Source organism: Dermacentor albipictus, chromosome 4 (genome assembly GCF_038994185.2).
Source record: "Dermacentor albipictus isolate Rhodes 1998 colony chromosome 4, USDA_Dalb.pri_finalv2, whole genome shotgun sequence".
In the NCBI taxonomy this organism is placed as follows: domain Eukaryota; kingdom Metazoa; phylum Arthropoda; class Arachnida; order Ixodida; family Ixodidae; genus Dermacentor; species Dermacentor albipictus.
Window position 1 is genome coordinate 11,557,625 of NC_091824.1, and position 19,825 is coordinate 11,577,449.

Consider the following 19,825-nt stretch of genomic DNA (forward strand, 5'->3'; position numbering starts at 1 on the left):
CCGCTCCAAACTTGTCAATGCTATCAGACACACATTGCATCACGTCATTCTGTGGGAGGGAATAGTACAGATCTTTTAAGTCAATAGAAAAAGCGACCAGATCTTTGTTTTGACAGTCTTTAAAGAATTCCACTACTTGTTCTGACTTAGTCACCAAAAATGGGTCGTCGATTGGCAAGAGCTTCAAGTGCTTTTGTAAGTAGGTCGCTACATGTTTCTGCCAAGTAGCATTCTCAGACACTATTACTCTGAGGGGACATTCCGGCTTATGCGTTTTTGCAGAAAAAAACAATAAGCCGGAATGTCCCGGCTTATTCCGGCTTATGCCGGAATAAGCCGGCATAAGCCGGAATGTCCCCTCAGAGTAATAGTGTCTGAGAATGCTACTTGGCAGAAACATGTAGCGACCTACTTACAAAAGCACTTGAAGCTCTTGCCAATCGACGACCCATTTTTGGTGACTAAGTCAGAACAAGTAGTGGAATTCTTTAAAGACTGTCAAAACAAAGATCTGGTCGCTTTTTCTATTGACTTAAAAGATCTGTACTATTCCCTCCCACAGAATGACGTGATGCAATGTGTGTCTGATAGCATTGACAAGTTTGGAGCGGTTCGTTTTCAGAACGCTTGTGGTTTAACTAGCGACAGATTTTTAGAACTTCTTCGTTTTTATGTTAACTCGACTTACGCGACTTGGGAAGGAAATGTCGTCAAACAAAAAGATGGCATATGCATTGGGTCATGTATTGCTCCCTGCTTAAGTGACTTGTTTCTAGCTAACTGTGACCAGGTTCTTGATGAACGTCTAAAAAATGACACCGATGTCGCGAAAGTGTTCAGATTCGTTGACGATTTTCTAATCATTCTAAATAACAAATCACACAATTTTGACTCGCTGGTTTCAAAAACCGTAACCTCATTCACTAAAGTGTTGTCCCCTTTGTCTTTGACACATGAAGTCCCCATAGGCAATTTCATAAGGTTTTTAGACTTGGGTTTGTACTTTTATCCACAAATGACATGCTGGAGTTATCAGCCGAGAGGCAATAAGCCAGTCCTACCATTTCATTCTGCTCATTCAAAACTTGTAAAACGCGCAGTAGTGACATCGTGTTTCAACAATTCCTTGACGAAGTCATGTGACCACAAAATGGAAGCCAGTCTCAAAGAGCAGGCTAAGCGCCTGGCAGATTCTGGTTACCCGATGCGCATGCTAACTTCTGTCGCGGAGGGCTTAAGCAAAAAGTGCAAAAACGCGTCGAATGTAAGTAGTACCAATGCTAGAGCAAAGAAAGTTGCTGTGGTGCCATACATTCATTGCATTTCTCATAATCTCAGAAGAATAGCGGCGAAATCGGGAGTAGACGTAGTTTTCTCTGCCCCTGAGCGTCTACAGAAGCTATGCAAACAGGTTAACACAGAAAATAACAAAAGGCCCTCATGTTCTACCCAACATTGCCAACAATTTGTAACCTGTACTCATAACGTTGTCTATGCCATCCCACTTTCATGCGGAAATACGTATATTGGTCAAACCGGCAGATGCATCAACGAGAGATTAAGGGAGCATCAATACAATGTCAATAAGGTAATCTCGGGTCACTTGGGCATTCACTGCCGAGATTGTTCCTGCAAGCCCATGTTTGAGAGCCCTTCCGTTCTGTATAAGGCTCATAGCAGGATGACGAGGGAGATTGTAGAGGCATACGAGATAGCAAAATTACAGCAAAAGTGCGTAAGCAAGCCTTCGGTATCACTTTCGGAAAAGGAGATACGATTCCTTGGTTTGTCTTCGCGACAATTGTAGTAGATATTTTTTCTCTTTTTTCCCTTGCCTTGCACACGTGTCCGGTTCAACGAAATCTACCACTCAATGTTCCTTTTTTTGCTATCACGTTTGTTTCCGCTCGCACGGTATATATTTATCGATGCGTGCGAAAATAAAATATATAGTTGAAAGTGAAGCGCTGTGACTGTGTATCTGTTTCTTTCTTCGTCCGCGTCCAGTTGCGCTTATACACTCTACCATGGATTCTAACCAACTAGCCCGCCAGCGTGTTTTAACCAAATTATTTTTCCCATGGGCTAAAGAATGTTGCCAGCCGGTATGGCGTTGAAGTAGTTTTCAGCGCTCCTAACAAGGTGCAAAAACTGTGCCAAGCTATTTCCGAAAAATTAGACAATAAGGTAAAAAAATGCAGCTGTGGTATAAAAGACGATCAAAAATTCACAAAATGCAGAATAGGTGTTGTGTACCGGCTTCCATTGACCTGTGGCAACATGTACATAGGACAAACCGGTCGGTGCATAAACACCCGTCTAAAAGAACATGAGCGTTCTCTTGGTAAAGAAAATCATTCGCACTTGTCGAACCACTGCATTCTATGTCATTGTGATCCGATATTTTTTAACACTGACATTTTGTTTTCAGATAGTAATAAACTAACACGTGAAATCGCAGAAGCATTTCATATCAAAAAGTGCGCTGAAAGATGCATAAGCCAACCATCGGTTGTAATCACTGAAAATGAATTCACTTTCTTAAGTACTGGTTGAACCTTCTTAATCTGTTTAATCTGTTTATGTTTTACTGACCACTCTTGTTGCACATGCTCAGCGCTGATAGCTAAGTTATATATCTGCTGCATCTTTCCGAAAATAAAATAGTTGTGAGTAAGCGCTCGTGTGTCCCCTTCACTGTGTCCTTGTCAATTGTGCGCGCAAGAATATTTTACTATGAATTCGTACCAACTCGCCCAACTATGAGTTCTGCTAAAGAAAACTCAGTTTTGTTCGGCATATTAATTCATTTTTAACATGTACCCATCACTATGACACGGTGAGTTGTGGTTTTATGACATCGCGTGACAGGCAGATGAAGTGGGTGCAGCCTGAAAACTTTTGACCAATAGTCGAGGGCTAACGGTGAAAAGACGTTGAATCAGAAATAACAATTTTTCTTTTGTTCGAAAAAATGATGCATAATCAGTGTGTATACGTCATATCAGATGGGGAGCTATCGCGGTTTTCGTGACGTCGCGTGACTGACAGGTGAAGTGGGGGTGGTCCAAAAAAGTTTTTCACCAATTGCGGAGGGCTGATTGCAGAATTGGAATAGAAAAGTTTGGAATAGTTTTACGTTATAGCGCCCCTGATGACTTGATGGCCTCTAGTACAGTCGCAAGCTGCCTAAGGTGATCGCAGAAATTTCCGGCGAAGACGACGACGTCATCCAAGTAAACAAGACAGGTCTACCACATCAACCCTGCTAAAGCTGTGTCCATGATGTGCTCGAACGTTGCAGGCACCCAGCACAGTCCGAATGGCATAACCTTGAACTCATAGAGGCCATCTGGCGTGATGAAGGCAGTCTTTTCGCGTTCTCTGTCGTCGACTTCTATTTGCTAGTTGCCAGACTTGAGATGCATCGACGAGAAGTATTTAGCATTGCAAAGCCGATAAAATGCGTCGTGTATCCATGGGAGGGGGTATACGTCTTCTTATTAATCTTTTTTCAGTCAACAATAACGACGCAGAAACATAGGGTTCCATCCTTTTTCTTCACCAAGACAACAGGAGATGCCCGTGGGCTTTTCAACAGCAGCATTTCGTCAACTTGTTACCTAAGAGCTTCACGTTCTCGTGTCGAAATTTGATAAGGGCTCTGGCATAGAGGTGGAGCACACTCTTCGATTATTATCGATGCTCTGCAACCGGTGTGTGTCGAATCCTCGATGATGTCGAAAACCAGCTTTTGTATCGTCACAGAAGACTTCTGAACTGTTCCTGTTGCTACCCAGGGGGAGACGGATTTATGTCGAAGTCTGGTTTGAGACGTCGGGCTAATTGCACAGAATCTGATAGGACAAACGCATGGCTGGTTTCCAGAATTTCCTCGATGTATGAGATCCTCGTGCCCTTGTTTGTGTGCTTGAACTCCTGGCTGATGTTTGTCAGCACCACTTTCGCTTTTCCTCTATGCAGTCAAGCGATCCCTATTGCGACGCAAGTTTCACGGTCGAGCAGTAGATGTTAGTCGCCCTTGATGACGCCTTCCATGTCTGCGGGTGTTTCACTTCTGATGGAAATGATAATGCTGGATCGAGGTGGGATGCTGATTTGGCAGTCAAGGCAGGCAGACTGGAAGCCTTTCCGTAGGTATCGTTTAGTCTGTGAACAGCGTTATCAGAATCAGAATTTATTGTGAGAAGTTGGGTCACATTACAAGTATTTAGTATGCTGAAGGAGGTCCCATAGTCAAAGACTGTATCGGAACCTTGTTCGACCTGAGGTAAAGCCCCTTAAACTTCGTAAAGTAGTGCCATGCTTTGAAGAATGCCGCCTCCTCCTCCAGCGCTCTGGCCGAAGCCGACGCCGCGTCGCTATTGGCCTAATGGCATCACGTGGCCCCTTGCGCCGGCTTCGTTTGTTTACAGTCGCGCTTCAGTGCCATCTTTGCTCGAGAAGCGGCGCTTGTTGGCGGCATTCCTTCCGTTCCTATTCTGTGTTGTTTTGATCTTGTGAACGCCTTGAAGGATGTTTTGTGGCAAGTGTGGCCTCGCTTCACGTAATTTTCTGTTACCATGACCTGCTGCGCGTTCGGATGCCAATATAGTTTCAGCAAAGGCAAGAATATGTTCGCGATACCGTCCGGTAAGCGCAACGGGTCAAGAAGAAAGACATGGCTTCACCAAATCGGGAGGGAGAACTTCCGATCAACTTCCTCCGCGCGACCATGTGATGTAAGTTGTGGCTCTCTCAGAATATTGTATGTGCCAGGCTTGCGTATTGTGCTGCGGGCAATAACGTAGTAGATATTGCACAGTTCACTGTGCATGTTGTCATTTGTACGCACGCTTTAACATGATTTTTATGCAACGTCTGCTTTGCTTATATGCGCACTACGTGGTCGTGTTAGTCATATTTGGTGCGCTTAATCGTTTTGAACGCCGCGTGAGTTCGCGGGCACGCGAGGCTGCGTGCGATAACGTGATTACGAAATTTTTAAGATTCAGCGCAGTCCTACTGATAAAATTTCAGTCTCGATCATGAAAGCGCCTCAGGAGAGCAACTCTCTGCCTTTTGTGGTTACTTACTAGTCTTCTTTAGATAGACTAGCTTTGTTTGCCACATTTGTTCGTGTTCCTCGTTGGCGGTCGCATGGTGGATTCGCGATACAGAGGCACCGATGAAAAGCGTGCGTGCTCTCCCGAAACCGCGTTGCGGGAGACACATGGTGCGATTTCCCGTGCAATCTGTCGTACGGCGCATCGTGTGCGACTTGCCGCATGCGGCGATTTGGGACACATGGTACGAATGACCGAGCTCCGCCCAGAACCGGCGCCCCTGCGTGGAAGTTCGGAATGCTGCATAACTTCGAACAGAAAGTAAAAGCAAACGTATTTGCACAGCTCTCTTGTTTGAAACAAGCGATGACAATATAAACGAGCCTATGGAAGCACTGTAGACGTGTTTCCGCAAGGCCGCGTTAGCAGTAACGGCTCCGTTGGCAGCCGCCGATGGCTAGGAGCCGGCAGGCATAGCTCGCTCGGCCATCGAATCCGACACCGGTTGCGCTTGTGACACGATCGCTTGCAGCTCGTATAACGAAGCGCGTATGTTAGTCGGCACAACGTGTACACAGTTATCGCGACGCTTAAGTTGCAGCACATTTGATTTCATTGGCGCCGACAGAAGCGAACGTGCATGCCAGGCGAGCTTGCGATCACTCGGAGACTGTGTAGGCCTAGGTCGCCTGCCGTCTATCTGAGGCCGAGGGCCCATGCCGATGCTTCCGCAGCTCGTAATAAAGCGCCTAAATTCATCAGCACAATCAGTGCCTGAACATTTATGTTTCTTTTAATTGAAACTACGGTTAGTTTTCTCGGTGCCGTTAGTAGCGATGAGTAAACACGCCAGTGAGCCGCTTCGTATAGACGATTGCTGGCGCGTCTGCGCTGACCGCGTCCGATTAGAAATCACGCCAACGATTTACTATATCGCACAACGTTTTATAACGTGCACTCTTTCGAGGCCACTTTATTCTATAAGTTATTTCGTGTCAGAAGCAAATTGCAGCTTATTTATGTGCCGCCGTCAGCGGCGAGAGGCCTTCGTTGCGACCAGGGAGAAAAAAAAATTGGAGGACGCTTAAGCTTCGCCTTCAAGAGTGGAACGCGACAGCGTTCCCGTCGACCCGCCAAGCGGTGTAAGACAATGGACTACGGCGCAGTGACTACGCGCCCCGCATCGAACGCGGTGAGCGTCGAGCAACGCAGCGTTCGGCGCGGCAACGAAATGTGCGTCTGAGCAAGCGACGCACGCCTGAGCCTTAGAAACAGCTCGTTTCTAAGGCAACACCGCATTCACTAGAGACGCTTTTGTACCGCTTTGAAGCATCGAACTCGTGGCTCAGTGTAATAAAGAAAAAAAAAACTCGTGGCTCAGTGGTAGAGTCTCCGTCTCACACTCCGGAGACCCTGGTTCGATTCCCACCCAGCCCATCTTGCAAGTTGTTTTTAACGCGACAGCGTTAAGGAGCTCGTGTCGCAGAAAAGCCGGTGTCGTCGGCGTTGGCCGTGAGCGATAAATCCCAGCAGGCACTTCATGAATAAAAAACAACTTGCAAGATGGGCTGGGTGGGAATCGAACCAGGGTCTCCGGAGTGTGAGACGGAGGCGCTACCACTCAGCCACGAGTTTTTTTTTCTTTATTGCCGACTTCAACACGTCAGTTTACAAAATCAGTCCGCGCGAAGAGCACAACACGTATGTTAAAAATACGTCACCCTCACTTGGGGTTACGTGATGAGATTAAAATTCACGCATGTGTAGCAAAGCTTCCATTCTTGGAAGCCACTCAGGCACTGGGTTTTGTATCTTGTATCCCTCAATAGCTCTGCTAACAGATTCACAAAAATACTGTCTTATGGGCCTGGCATCAATGTCTGCGTGGCTGACCGCCATCCTGGATCGCCAAATACTGTGCAGGCCCAATATCATAATCATGTCAAAAGGAATCCCGTCTTCACTCTCGACGGGCAGAAATCTAATTCCGAAAGCATCAACCGGTAAGTCTTTTTTAATCGTGCGTTGGAGAATGTCCCAAAAGAAAAGGGCTTCCCAACAATCTAAGAAAACATGTTCGATAGTTTCCGGCTTCCGGCATATGAAACAATGATTTCCCCAAGGCACAAAGAAACCCTTCGCTTCCAAATACGTCTTGACTTCAAGAGTGTTCGTATGGAGCTTAAAGAAGAAACTTTTAACTCCGCCTGGTACAGTCATTCTTTTCACACGTTTTAGAACTGACTGCCATGGACCTGCACAGTACAACGACCTGTACAACGGTACCGGAAGAAAGACCTCACACAGGTCCTTATAAAGTTTCTTTCGCGACACCACTGACAAATATTCAAACGAAAATCGCACTTGCAAGACGCGACATGCCATGTACACCTCTTTAAGGAAGCCAAAAATGCTCCCTTGCATACTCTCCGAACTAACAACCAAATTTGGCAAAACCCTGCCCAACCTAACCTGACACACAGTTCGCAAAAAGGGGTCATTCGTGTCACGAAAAAACATAAATCGGTTAACCAACTGGCGCAGATATAGATGGGCCAAACCTAGTCCTCCAGAGCGGACGCGGTGAAACAGATTGGTGCGTCGTGTCCGCTCCCAAGTGCTTCCCCACACAAAAACCGCAAATACACGGTGCAGCTTCTGCACATTGACGCGAGAACAATGAATTGCTTGCAAGACATACCACAGCTTGGTTACAAAAAAAAAGGTTACAAATTGTGGCACGCGCGAAAATAGACCAGCTGAAGCCTTTGAGCCTGTCGGCACTCAGCCACGAGTTCGATGCTTCAAAGCGGTACAAAAGCGTCTCTAGTGAATGCGGTGTTGCCTTAGAAACGAGCTGTTTCTCAGGCGTGCGTCGCTTGCTCAGGCGCACATTTCGTTGCCGCGCCGAACGCGACGCTCACCGCGTCCGATGCGGGGCGCGTAGTCGCTGCGCCGTAGCCCACTGTCTCACACGCCTTGGCAGGTCGACGGGAACGCTGTCGCGTTCCACTCTTGAAGGCGAAGCTTAAGCGTCCTCCAATTTTTTATTCATGAAGTGCCTGCTGGGATTTATCGCTCACGGCCAACGTGGGATATCCCGGATGTTCGCGCGGCTCGAAATTGCGCAGTTGTCTCCCCTCGCATCGAGTTCGTGTGTTTATGTTGCGCGTCTCCACCATTGCTTGGAAAGACAATGATGAACCCCGAGCAAGAAGAGGCAGTACTGCTCGGCCTGTTGGCAAGCACCTTTCTGGCGATGCATGACGCGCAGAAGCAGAGACGGCGGCAGCGGCGTTGGTGGGTTCGCCCACCAATCGCGCGACCGATCTTGTGCCACAAGTCGTCCTTCAGCACGTTGTCTTTGTGCTTCAAGTGGCGCCTATCGTAGAGGACTGGGTGGTTGCGCACCAGTTCGATGAGCATTTCGGATGTGGATGTCGCGGCGGACTTTGATGACTGCGACATGACGTGAGACTCAGCCGCCATCTTTGGAAGTTCTGTTTCGCGCTCCCCGATTGGTCAGCGCCGCGCGGCGGCGAGGCAATCCGGCGGCAGCTGCCGCAAAAATCGGTACGGGAGCGATCGGCGCGGAAGGGGCTATTCCGGCGGATCTCGCCGCCGCCGAACTGGGTTCCGCCGAACTGGGCGCCGCTCCAGACGCCGAATGTCTCAGTGTGAACGGGGCATTAATGCCCCGTTCACGGCGCCCAGTTCGGCGGAACCGCTGTCGCGTTAAACAACAGACATGATCGGAGCGGCGAGGCGCTCGCTCGCTGGCTCCGCCCCGTCGGGTCTACGACGTGGCCGTGACGTTCGCGCTACCGGCGCTGTCATTGGCTGCGGTCGCCCGACCGATGCGGCAGTCGCACGACAATATTCAGCAAGTTGGTCGCATGCGCGGCGTGCGATTTGGTTTTGGTTGAGAACCTGTTGAGTGCGGCTGCCGATGCGAGTGGTCGTACGACCGATCGCACCCAAAATCGCACCATGTGTCTCTCGCTTTACGCGGTGCGTTCGTCGTCGAGCGACCGCATCATAGGTAATTGAGACGTATGTGCTAATTCGCGTGAGCTTTAAAGTGTGCGAAGCTTAAGATGCGGCGGTAGAGCACTCGCAAAGAAAACGTGCGGTCGCCCGCCCGTTCCCTGGCTGGTTTAGTCGTCGTTCGTGCTTAGTCGTTAGCTCGTTCGTTCGCACGCTCGTTTAGTCGTTTGCTCGCTCGTTTAGTTCGCGCGCTCATATAGTCGTTCGCTTGCTCGTCTATGCCATTATTAGTTTCTACAGTCACTATGCCTAATTGAGACGCGCTTGCTGTAGGACTCTTAGGTTGGTGCGTTTATTTACGCAATGGGACAATAAATGGTGCACACGGACTTGTGACTGCAAAGGCAAATCTGTAATGCCTCTATGCTGAAAATAAACTGTTAACTTGCAACTCGAATGCCATTTCATATCATTTTAACCTATGCATAAAACATCATTTCACTTGCAGCAATTTCGGCCGCGTCATGGCGGGGGGATTTTTCGCGCGATCATGACTTCACTAATAAAGTCATGTCTCGTGAATGTTACTTCGAAGGGAGTGCAACCGTCCTCAATGCATGCACCTCAGTGAAACTCGGTTCGCGACACGTACGTCACTTAGTAAACGGACGAACCAACGCACGATGAAGTGTTATTCGTGATAAGTCATTAACCTGAAAAAATTACTGAAGGCCACAGTGGTCTTGTTTGAGATTTAGCCAAGCATTGTTATCGCGCTCGCGCTTCGCGCACGAATGCTAAAAACTCATTTTATTTTCTTGTGTACGCACAGTCCCGACTCGATGATCGGCACGCGGTATTTCTGTCGGCGTTGAGGCACGAGAAACATAATAGCACCAGCGCCCACCTCTGAGGCTTTGCGCGCGCTTACATTGGCAAGCACGCACGTTGGCGGCACTGTAGCTTGTAATACACTTTCGAACCTCCAGAGCAGTGATCTCCGTCAGCCTTTGTACGTCATAGCTGATACGCGCCGCGAATTCACATGGTAAGGGCGGCGCGGATTCTTTAGGCTGAGGGCTTGCTGGAAGCCAAGAGGTTGTCATTGGATGGTAAACGTGTTATTTACAACCATTCGCAACAAGATCTTGCGACATGCCCTTGACAAATGCTGCGTACCTAATTGTAGGGCACGCGATACATTCGCAGTCGTCAACGCACAGCGTTAACACTCCTTTAGGTACTTTTTAAGGAAATAGTTATCAAAAAATGAAACAAAAGCTGCCGTTACCGAGTTTGTATAAGCATCCGACTAGAAATTCTATGCTGTACACGAAGCTACGCGGAGCTGGAAAGCCAACGTGAACGCCTAAAGAGCACTGCCTTGCTATGCGTGCATTCACTCTGCGAAAGGTCGTCTGCTGCGCTCGAGCATCGTAGGCGGCGCCATGGTCGAGGAGGGACCGTGAAAGAGAGGAGAAATGAGGAGGAGTGAAGGCGGAGGAGGAGAGTGGCACTACTTTACGAAGTTTCAGGGGTTTTAACCTGAGGTCGATGATGGCGCCGTGTTGGTTCAGGAAGTCCATGCAGAGAATTGCGTCTCGCGAGCACTGTTGGAGGACAGGGAGTGTTTCAGGGTAGGCCCTGTCATAAACTATAATTCTTGCAGTTCAGATTTTCGTCGGCATTATCAGGTGTCTTCTAGCTATCCGAATTTGAAGGCCATCCCATGCAGTCTTGACTTTCTTCAGCTTGGAGGCGAATAATCCACTCATGACGGAGTAGTCGGCTCCTGTGTCCACTAAGGCGGTGACTGCATGGCCGTCGACAAGAACGTTGAGGTTGGTTGTTCTCTGTCTTGCGTTGCAGTTAAGTTTTGGCGTCGGATCCCAGGCTACGTCGTGTTGGCGTGTGCGTCACGTCGTCAGGTCTTTGGTCGGTGCATTATTTGCTTCCAGGCTTCGGGATGGCGGCGTGTCATTATGTTGTCGAGATAATAGACTAGGTGGTCCCCGGAAGATGTTACATTAACGTTGTCATTTAAGAATTTGGCTATTCTCGTAGACGCCGACCCGCGATTTCTCGCCGCAAACGATGAAAAGTCTATATTCACTGACATTTTTGTTGATGGTGGCGGTTACTGCCACATCGTCAGCAACAACGACTACTCTATACTATACGGTAGAGCGGGAATCGTTGGGCTTTGCGGTTGGGGCTAGGTGTAGCAGCAGCAGTAGCAGTGGTGGCAGCAGCGACGACTGCAAGTTACTCGCAGACAATGCGGTTGCGGTAGTAATCGTGGGATACTTGTGGTGGCGAGACGTAGAGTGGGTGCCGGCATCGCCACTACGGCCACCTCACGTTACGATATCCGCTAAGTTGTTGCGGGCGGCAGGTCTGAACTTTTACGCCGATTCAGAAGAAACTATAGTAAGCAATATAGCAACGTCTATCGTTTTCGCTCTTAAGAGCCACTTAGAAAATAAGACTGCCGTCGTTGTCACACACGGCATTTACAGTGAAAGAGCCTATGGAACCGGTTGGATTACTGATCGCGCCGACAACTCCGTCGCCGTTAACGACGACGTCGTTAGTAGAGCAATGTACTATACAACAAATTTCATATATTCGACGGCTACCCTGAAGTATGCGCTATCGATTCGACCGGTACGCATAACAAAGACGCAGTATTACAACACGACTCTTTTGATGTCGTACACAACGGCAGAATCCAGAATTATCGTTTGGCCCATTAACAATGAGTATAATAATAACGGTTGTGCGTGGCTAAATAATGACCCTACAGCAATGGTTGGGATGCCCAAAATTCACAAATACTTTATTGATGCAACGACTATGGTTACCCTCAACGAGGGTTACGTCCAAATACTCTTTAATGGCAGCAGCGGTGGTGTACATTGCCCACCGAATCGTACGTCTTTGATGTGGTGTGTGGCGCTCACGTAGAGTACCCACCCGATTACCTGGAATGGGCGAGAAACAACGTTCATACATTTTACGTGACGACGAGCGACGGAGTCGGGACCAGTACCGAGCGACAGCGCAACGAAATGGAGATTGCCATTCGCTACGCCACGTCCTCGATACCGCTAAACGCGAGGCTGGTCAACAACGAACGCGACGCTCGGTATATCGTGATCTTCAGGGATTCAACGTTGGCCGCTGCGAACTGTAGCAAACTTTCGTCTAGAACTTATGCATTTTACGACACCAACAACGATGGTGATGTGAAACGACTCGCCGGCTTGGTGGCATCGGCCGTGCTGGACAACGGTAGCACGCGCTACTGCGACGGAATTGACGTGGACAACGCGCGTGAGGATATGTCTCATCTGAGATCGTTCGTACTCGACCATCATTACGACGTGTTACCGAACAAGCAAGTGCAAGCCGGTGTCTTGGATGTTGAAATGCTCATGCGGAACGGATTGCGCATTGAACGGTGGGAAACGGATGTGTTACCGGCACTGCCGTCGGGTATGCTGGATGTTGAGTGTACCACTCGCGGTAACGATACCGTGAATACCATCCTATCCGATTCGACCGACAGAGTTAGACGCAGGTACATTGAATGCACAACAACGATCGCTACCGGTGTTAGGTATGGCCTGACGCTAAGGGCCATACGTCATCCCCTTCCCCCCTCAACGTGGACGGGCACCGTGGGTGAGACGTCACCCCCTTCCCTTCTCAACGTGGACGGGCACCGTGGGGGCTACGTCATCCCCTTCCCTTCTCATGATCGTGGCATCGGGTGTGCTTATACCTCGTCCCCTCACTCTACCCCCTGCGCCTGAGCCCACGAGCGCTGGAGAGGTCATTCACTCTTCCACTCGTCTCAGATTCGTCGAAAAGAGGATCGACTTCTCCTTCCCGTGCCTGGTATTGCAGGAGGAGGGGCCTTCTCTCTGTGCCTGTCACGTGTCATCGACGCAAGCAAGATCCCGCCCACACGATTGTAGCAGAGCCTATTTAAGGGGACTCCGAATTGTATACCATATATACTTCATACCATGTACTTCATCTTGATACTTCATTCTCTTCTTATTTTCTTTCAACTACCATGGAATAAAACAGTGCAAGTTTCGCACTAGCAAAACGTCGTCTCGCCCTTGCTCGGTCGCCATGGTCTACCGGAGGCCTGCAGCTCGCCGAAAACGCCACGCTACCCAATAAGGAATGTCGGTGGAGCTTCGAGAGGCAAGTCACCTGCAGTGGGATCGCCTACCAATGCAACAAGCTGGTTGCTAACGGAGGGATCGCCCTGAGGTGCAACACCGGCAACAACGCAACCAAATGTTTCTGGAAGGAGCCTTTGATGGCATCGCCACAGTTCTCCGACATAGCCACGTTTGAATTTGCCATACGGTATGAGCATTCGTTTGAAAACTGCGTTACATTCGTACGACCATCAGAGGAGGGTAAAGCCAAGCTCGTTGGGCTTGGAGTGTCGTTGTAAAGAGAGATGAATACCATAACTTTAATTGCGGTGGTGTTGACGGCTACCGGTGTAACCTGTATGGACTTGAAATTTGATCGTACACATACTGACACGTCGATCGAACCTGTTGTGCCTTCGATCGAGCTACTCAAATTGAACAAAGCGTACGTTGCAGAACGAACGGTGAACGTGACGGTACTGTGCAATGCACAGCTCTTTGGTGTTAGGTGTGAAACGATACGCAAATTATTGTCCCTGGCCATAGACTACTTCAACGCGCGATACAACTGCATGAAGGACGTGAGATACGTTGCGGTTACCGATAGCAACGTTAGAGCAGCCGAGTACGTGATCAAGCCTCAACTGGGGCGCGTTACGCTCTTGCCGGTGTTAAGAATGGCGAGCTGCAATGGAAGATTGCCACCCATTTACGACCGGGGAACAAGACACGCATCCCCCACTCTCCGTCGCTTCAGCTAGGATGCGTTCGATGAAGCGGGCTTTGTGCTGACACCGCCGCCATTCCTCCAGCCCCATCGCCGTTGTGACGGAACGAGTTCGGCGGGCGAACTATTGTGCCCGAGCTCTCCAGCGCGGACCTGATCTGCTACGCGTGAACGAGCTGCCGCGGGAAAGCCGTTTTTTGTTGCTTCCCACACGCCTTCCGGGACGCAGGACAACGAGCTACCCACCATGGCTCCGAGCTTCCCGGAATGGCGCCCCTCCGACGTCGGCGCCGGACACCGGAAGGTGTGTGCCTATGTGGGCGTAAGCTGTTCTGCGGGGCGGCGGCAAGTTGACAATGAGTAAACGAACGTTCGCGTCACCTTGTATCGCGGGAGGAGCGAGTGTTTAAAAACTGCTGTGGTGCGAATGCTGGACACACTTCTTTCGTGCAGTCATGTTGGACTGACACTCTTTTTCTTAAGCAGTCATGTTAGACTGAGACACTTCTCTCGTGCAGTCATGTTGGACTGACACTCTTTTTCTTAAGCAGTCATGTTGGACTGATGCACGTTTCTCAAGCAGTCATGTTAGACTGATTTAAATACTGTAAATAAACCCTTATTCCTCGTTCTCGATGAGAAGCAGTTCTTCCCTTCATCAACGTCCTCAGCGTGGATAAGTTGGACGACGGCATGGGCCAGCTATACCTTCGAATTCATGCCGGACTCCAATCTTGACAACGGATCACGAGCGATGGGATTGAGCCCCCAATCCTGACACCGGATAACATATGGGATGGCAACGGAAACATTATGGTCGACACGAACGTTGGCTACAGATGGGGTGTGAATGATAAAGAGTTTCCTTACGACGAAGTCATCGCAGTCGGCCACTACGGCTCGTTGAAGGTCGATTCCAAAGTCGAGTATGGCAGTCGCCAAACGGTCTTCACCATACACACCGGTGCCGGATCAACCACGCTTAGCAATTGGCCGACGGAATTGTATCACGCTATACTAGACCAAATGTTGTTGGCTGCGAACAATGACGTCAGTGGTGGGGGAGAAGAGAAGGACGTTCAATACCGATGCTCAAACTTGGACGCTTACTGGAGCCGCCGCGCGTAAGCGACGTGTCGCACAGAATTGAGTTTGCCAGTGCCGAATTGCACGCGATGTACACGCACGTACCGTACGTCTATTCCTAGCTTACTGCTTGTACAACTGGTACGATTTCAATGCTCACGTTGGTCGACAGCTGACGAGTGAACGCGAATTCCGATCGTGGCTTACGTACGGAACGTTAGACTGTGTTACGCGAAACCAACGCGTGCCGATCGTAACGGCAACACCGCACCCCGCGAAGGGCAAGAGTTCCTTTTCGCTGGCTATACCGGGCGATCCGTTTGCGCGATTGGTAAACATCGATTCCGATGGTAGCGGTCGATGCTCGATCAGCATGGAGCTAGCCCCAAATCTAGTGCAACAACCTTTGTGGTGGAACGACAATTTCGTCAACTCTACCACTTACACTAAGCTGCGAGATTATTATGCAAACACATTCTCTGCGTCTACCATATCCGACGGCGGCGGCGCCGGTAGTGGTCGACGCGTGAGCAGGCACAAGAGAGGCGGTCGCGAAAGGAAGATCACCAGGAGAGCGTTTACATTGGGCACGGGTAGTAGTCGCCGCATATTCGAATACTTTATTGATGCCGGGACACCCAGGATCAGAGAATTTGATGGTAGTAAAGGAATATATTCGCTGGACGAATTTGTCCAGATGGCTTGTAAATTGCAACCGATTACGTCCGTAAACACACACCAACTATTGACACCGATCTACGAGCGACGTGGGTTTCAACGAACGGATACGAGGTATTACAACGACCAGTTTCACAGCTAGCGAAGAAACTGGCGTATATATTCTTACAAATCAGTACCACATGTCACGACATGGGGTATCGACGTATAGCATTGGCATTATTAATAACGCTGCTGACTCGACAATGCCGTGAGTACCGCGATAACACTGCACCGAGGTACACGAGTTTTAGGCAGTATCCGTGCACATAGGACCAACTGCACCGATAATCAACGGCGACGTCTCGAAAATGCTACTCATGACTGCCGATGAATTTAAGAAGCTGATGCAAATTCTCGTGGCGGCGATCAACTCAAAGCTTTTGTGCGGCATGAACGTTAGACTGAGATTAATTAAGGACCCAGCCAAAGACATGCCGTCGGTTCAGAAACGCATGAAAGTACTGGTGCACTACAACGTTGAGTACGTTAACGACATAATTCGCACCGGATTCAGGCTGGGTAAATATATAATCAACTATGACGGTAGTGTTTCGCCAGCACACGATACTGTGGAATAGTAACGTGATGGGTAGAGGAATGCACCGATGATACTCTCACGTATCGTTGCATACACCTGCGATGTGGAATGATTTGCCCACGATTGGCAGTGTCATGTTGCACGAATTGAACCACGTATTGGGATTCAAACACACTAACCACAGCAACTATGTCATGCAATCGTCGTTCAACAACGACAAATGCCAACTACCGTCACAATATTTTGGTGCACCGGGTGAAGTGGAAGTCATGCTCAAAAGCGACAAGTTCTCTCACGCGCTTCCATACGAAACCGGCTGGATCAACAACTATCATCTCAACACCAACAGCTGCGGCGATAGCTTGAACAATTACGTACGCGTGCTCGACAATTACTTTCTGCAACTCAATGCTTCGTGGAATAGGAAATACAACGCTGTGCGTCGCGATACATTATGTACGACAGAGTCAATTATGGCGATGCACCTACTATACCACGCGAGAACGTGGTGCGTTTGGACAGCCTTTCGACTATAAAGGAAGCGATCGTAAATGATTTGTCGTTTAACACGCAGGGCTTTATTGCAGACGATGCGTACGTCTACATGCCTCTCGACAATAATGTAACACTCTTACATAAAAGTACACTCGCGAATACCAGGGCAATGCTATGTGGTAAGGCGACCGGAGCGACCGTTGCCTCACATACGCAACTATCGCCAATTAGATGCACTTCACCCAGCATGGATCAGGCTGAAAAGTCGAGTCAACACATCCTGTATGCATCTGTATATTACGACTTGCCTGGTGGACATTCTCTGTACGCAGTCGACGGGCATAACATTTACAACGTAACCATAAAGACCGGTGATTGCAAGTCAATGTATGTGAGAGACTTTATTGAACATTATTGTCTCACCGACATTAACAACAACACCCTGAACAACAAGGGTAACGTTACGGTGAATATTGTTTAGCATGGAAGAAGACAATAATGTGGCCAATCTTTCACGTATATTGCCATCGCCAACAACTAATGATGGTGGTGGTGGCGGTGGCGGTGCCGGTATAGGTAACAGTACTACACCACCCGGAATCATTACTGTAGTGCAAACGAAACAGCAGAAGCGAAGGCAGAAGCAGCGACGTAGTCAACGAAAAGAAGAATCGGTACCTCCACCTGCTCAACCGCAGAATGAAAATTGGGTTGAACTGATGATTCGATTGATGTTGTCTTGCATCTACAACAACAACAACAACAACAACGCAAATAGACGATAATCAAACACACACATAACACTGTCGATTGACAATAAAGCATATCTTTATTACTCTTCTTCTACGTTACTGTTGTGTGTGGTACAGTAACAGTTTCATGAAAGTGTTGTTTACACGCGCAAGTAGGTTGCCAGTAGGGATTTCGCAATTGCTTACGCTGTCGATCACACACCGAGTAGCGAGTTGAAAGGCACACTCGGGCGACAAGTTGTAGTTGAGAACGTAGGTATGGAATTGTCACTGATCACTTAAATGATTGGGACGTCTACTCTCGAAACGAAACGATAATAGCGAAGTCTCGTTGCTGATATCACCGCCGCCGAGTAGATGAACACGAACAAAGTCGGTAGCCTGACTCGCTTTGAGCATTGGATACGGCAGTGTAGACATTATGTGCTCGACCAATTTCACGCGACCCGCTCGCTCGCGAATAATTATCGTACTGCTCAACTTGGACGTGAGGCGTCTGTGGCCCATAGTCACGTCGTACAGAACGTAACTCAACCACATTCCTCTATCCAAATGTACAGCGTGATTCTGTGGTTGAACGGTTGGCAACTTGTCGATGCCTACCAGTAAAGCGAGCTGCGGTTCGACATTAGTGATGGGATATCAACCAATGTAAATTCTTCGCGCCATTGGTTGATGTGACGATGCGCACACACGCGGATTGCAGTACTCAGTCTATACGTTATAGGTATGCGTAAGAATGGAGTTAGCCGTAATTCGTTGGATGTATTAACGAGCAATTGATTTTCCAGAATGCGAACGGCAGACTCTAACGTCATTAACGGCTGGTCTACATTGTTGTTGCTGCTGTACATGTAAAATGACCGCAGAGCCGTTGGAGTTGTCGCCAAATGCATGACGCACCAATTGATGGCGTCCTCCAGCAATATTTCCTTTAACGTCCTGGGTCCTCGCTCTATCACTTGCAGAGAATTGATATCGAACACGAGAGGTCTCTCGTCGATGGACGTGCCGTACATTGGACACGCCAGTAGCGGCGGACCGTGATGATGCGAACCCTACAATTGACCCAACCACAACCAATATTTAACGATGTAATTGGACCGGCAATTATCCAACGCACAGCGTAAGCGAGAGAGAATGTTTCTGGCGCAGTCGCGAGGACTCACTTTGGCCCTTTGAATGTCTCGCATCGTGCGATCCAACATGTCGAAGCGCGTTCGTTTGAATTCGACAAAAGCTATGCGTGCTGGAGTGTAGAATGCTTCCCTGTTGGCATACGCCAACATCTCGGTAAAGTCCTCGTGATTATTTATTGCACGAACGATAACGAGGCTGCTTCTGCTAAACAAGTCTGTGAATAAGCCGTCAACCTGTGGTTCTCGATTAATTATTCCAATATTTAGATGGCGTTTGAGGTATTCACGGCTATAATTACAAGCGTACGTGAGGACAGAGTATTTACCCACTTTACTCAAAAATTCCCGGCGCAAGTCCAAATCGTAATTTTGCTCGCCTAATATGGGTAAGCCAAAGTCGACGCACAGAAGTCTTTCCGCGCGAAGCTCGGCCGAGACGTTAATGACATTGGCAAACTTAGTGTAGAACTCGATCACGCGGTCCGCCAACTCGTTGACGGGCATACTGTTTGCCAGCGTAACTTGCGGTAAGCGCACAGACACGTACGCGTTTCTGGATAAGTGAGACAGTACTACGGTGTCGTTGCTTTGCTTATTTATTTATTTATTTATTTATTTAAGATACTTTCAGGGCCCGAAGGCATTACAGAAAGGAGTGGGTGAACATAACAAAACATTTGTGCAATATACAAAGACAGGTTCAATGTGGCGTTTCATGAATGCTGGTTTTGAAGGTGTCGGTATCCAGGATGGCTGCAACGGTGGCGGGAAGGTGGTTCCAATCTTTGCTTGTGCTAGGGATGAATGCACTACTGCAAAGTTTAGTACGTGAAGACGGCACACCAACTTTGAAACTATGGTCAGAGCGAGATGATATGTATGACGGTTGGGTGATGAGCTGTTCTTTCAACAAAGGGTTGTGGTGGTATATTTTATGGAATAGCGAAAGGCGGAAGCATCTACGACGGAAAGAAAGTTCTGGCAAGTTAAGTGTTATCTTCATTGAGGTAACGCTAGCATGTCGGGAGTAGTTTGATAAGATGAAACGTGCTGCACGATTTTGAATGGCTTCTATGCTGTTTATGAGTGTAATGTTAGCTGGGTCCCAAATGGCGCATGCGTATTCTAGTTTGG

General features: G+C 48.6%; 1 protein-coding gene and 1 long non-coding RNA gene across 2 annotated transcripts in view; one reads left to right on the plus strand and one right to left on the minus strand.

The window, feature by feature from the left end:
* Window positions 1-19,825, minus strand: part of LOC135904932 (uncharacterized) — a 240,890-nt gene that overhangs the window by 166,039 nt on the left and 55,026 nt on the right. The gene's annotated exons all lie outside the window — the stretch shown is intronic.
* On the plus strand, window positions 1,310-1,765 carry LOC139059591 (uncharacterized; the record flags this gene model as incomplete). The annotated part of the gene is made up of 1 exon (XM_070538015.1): window positions 1,310-1,765. A coding segment is annotated over one exon (456 nt), but the record flags the coding sequence as incomplete, so codon positions are not given.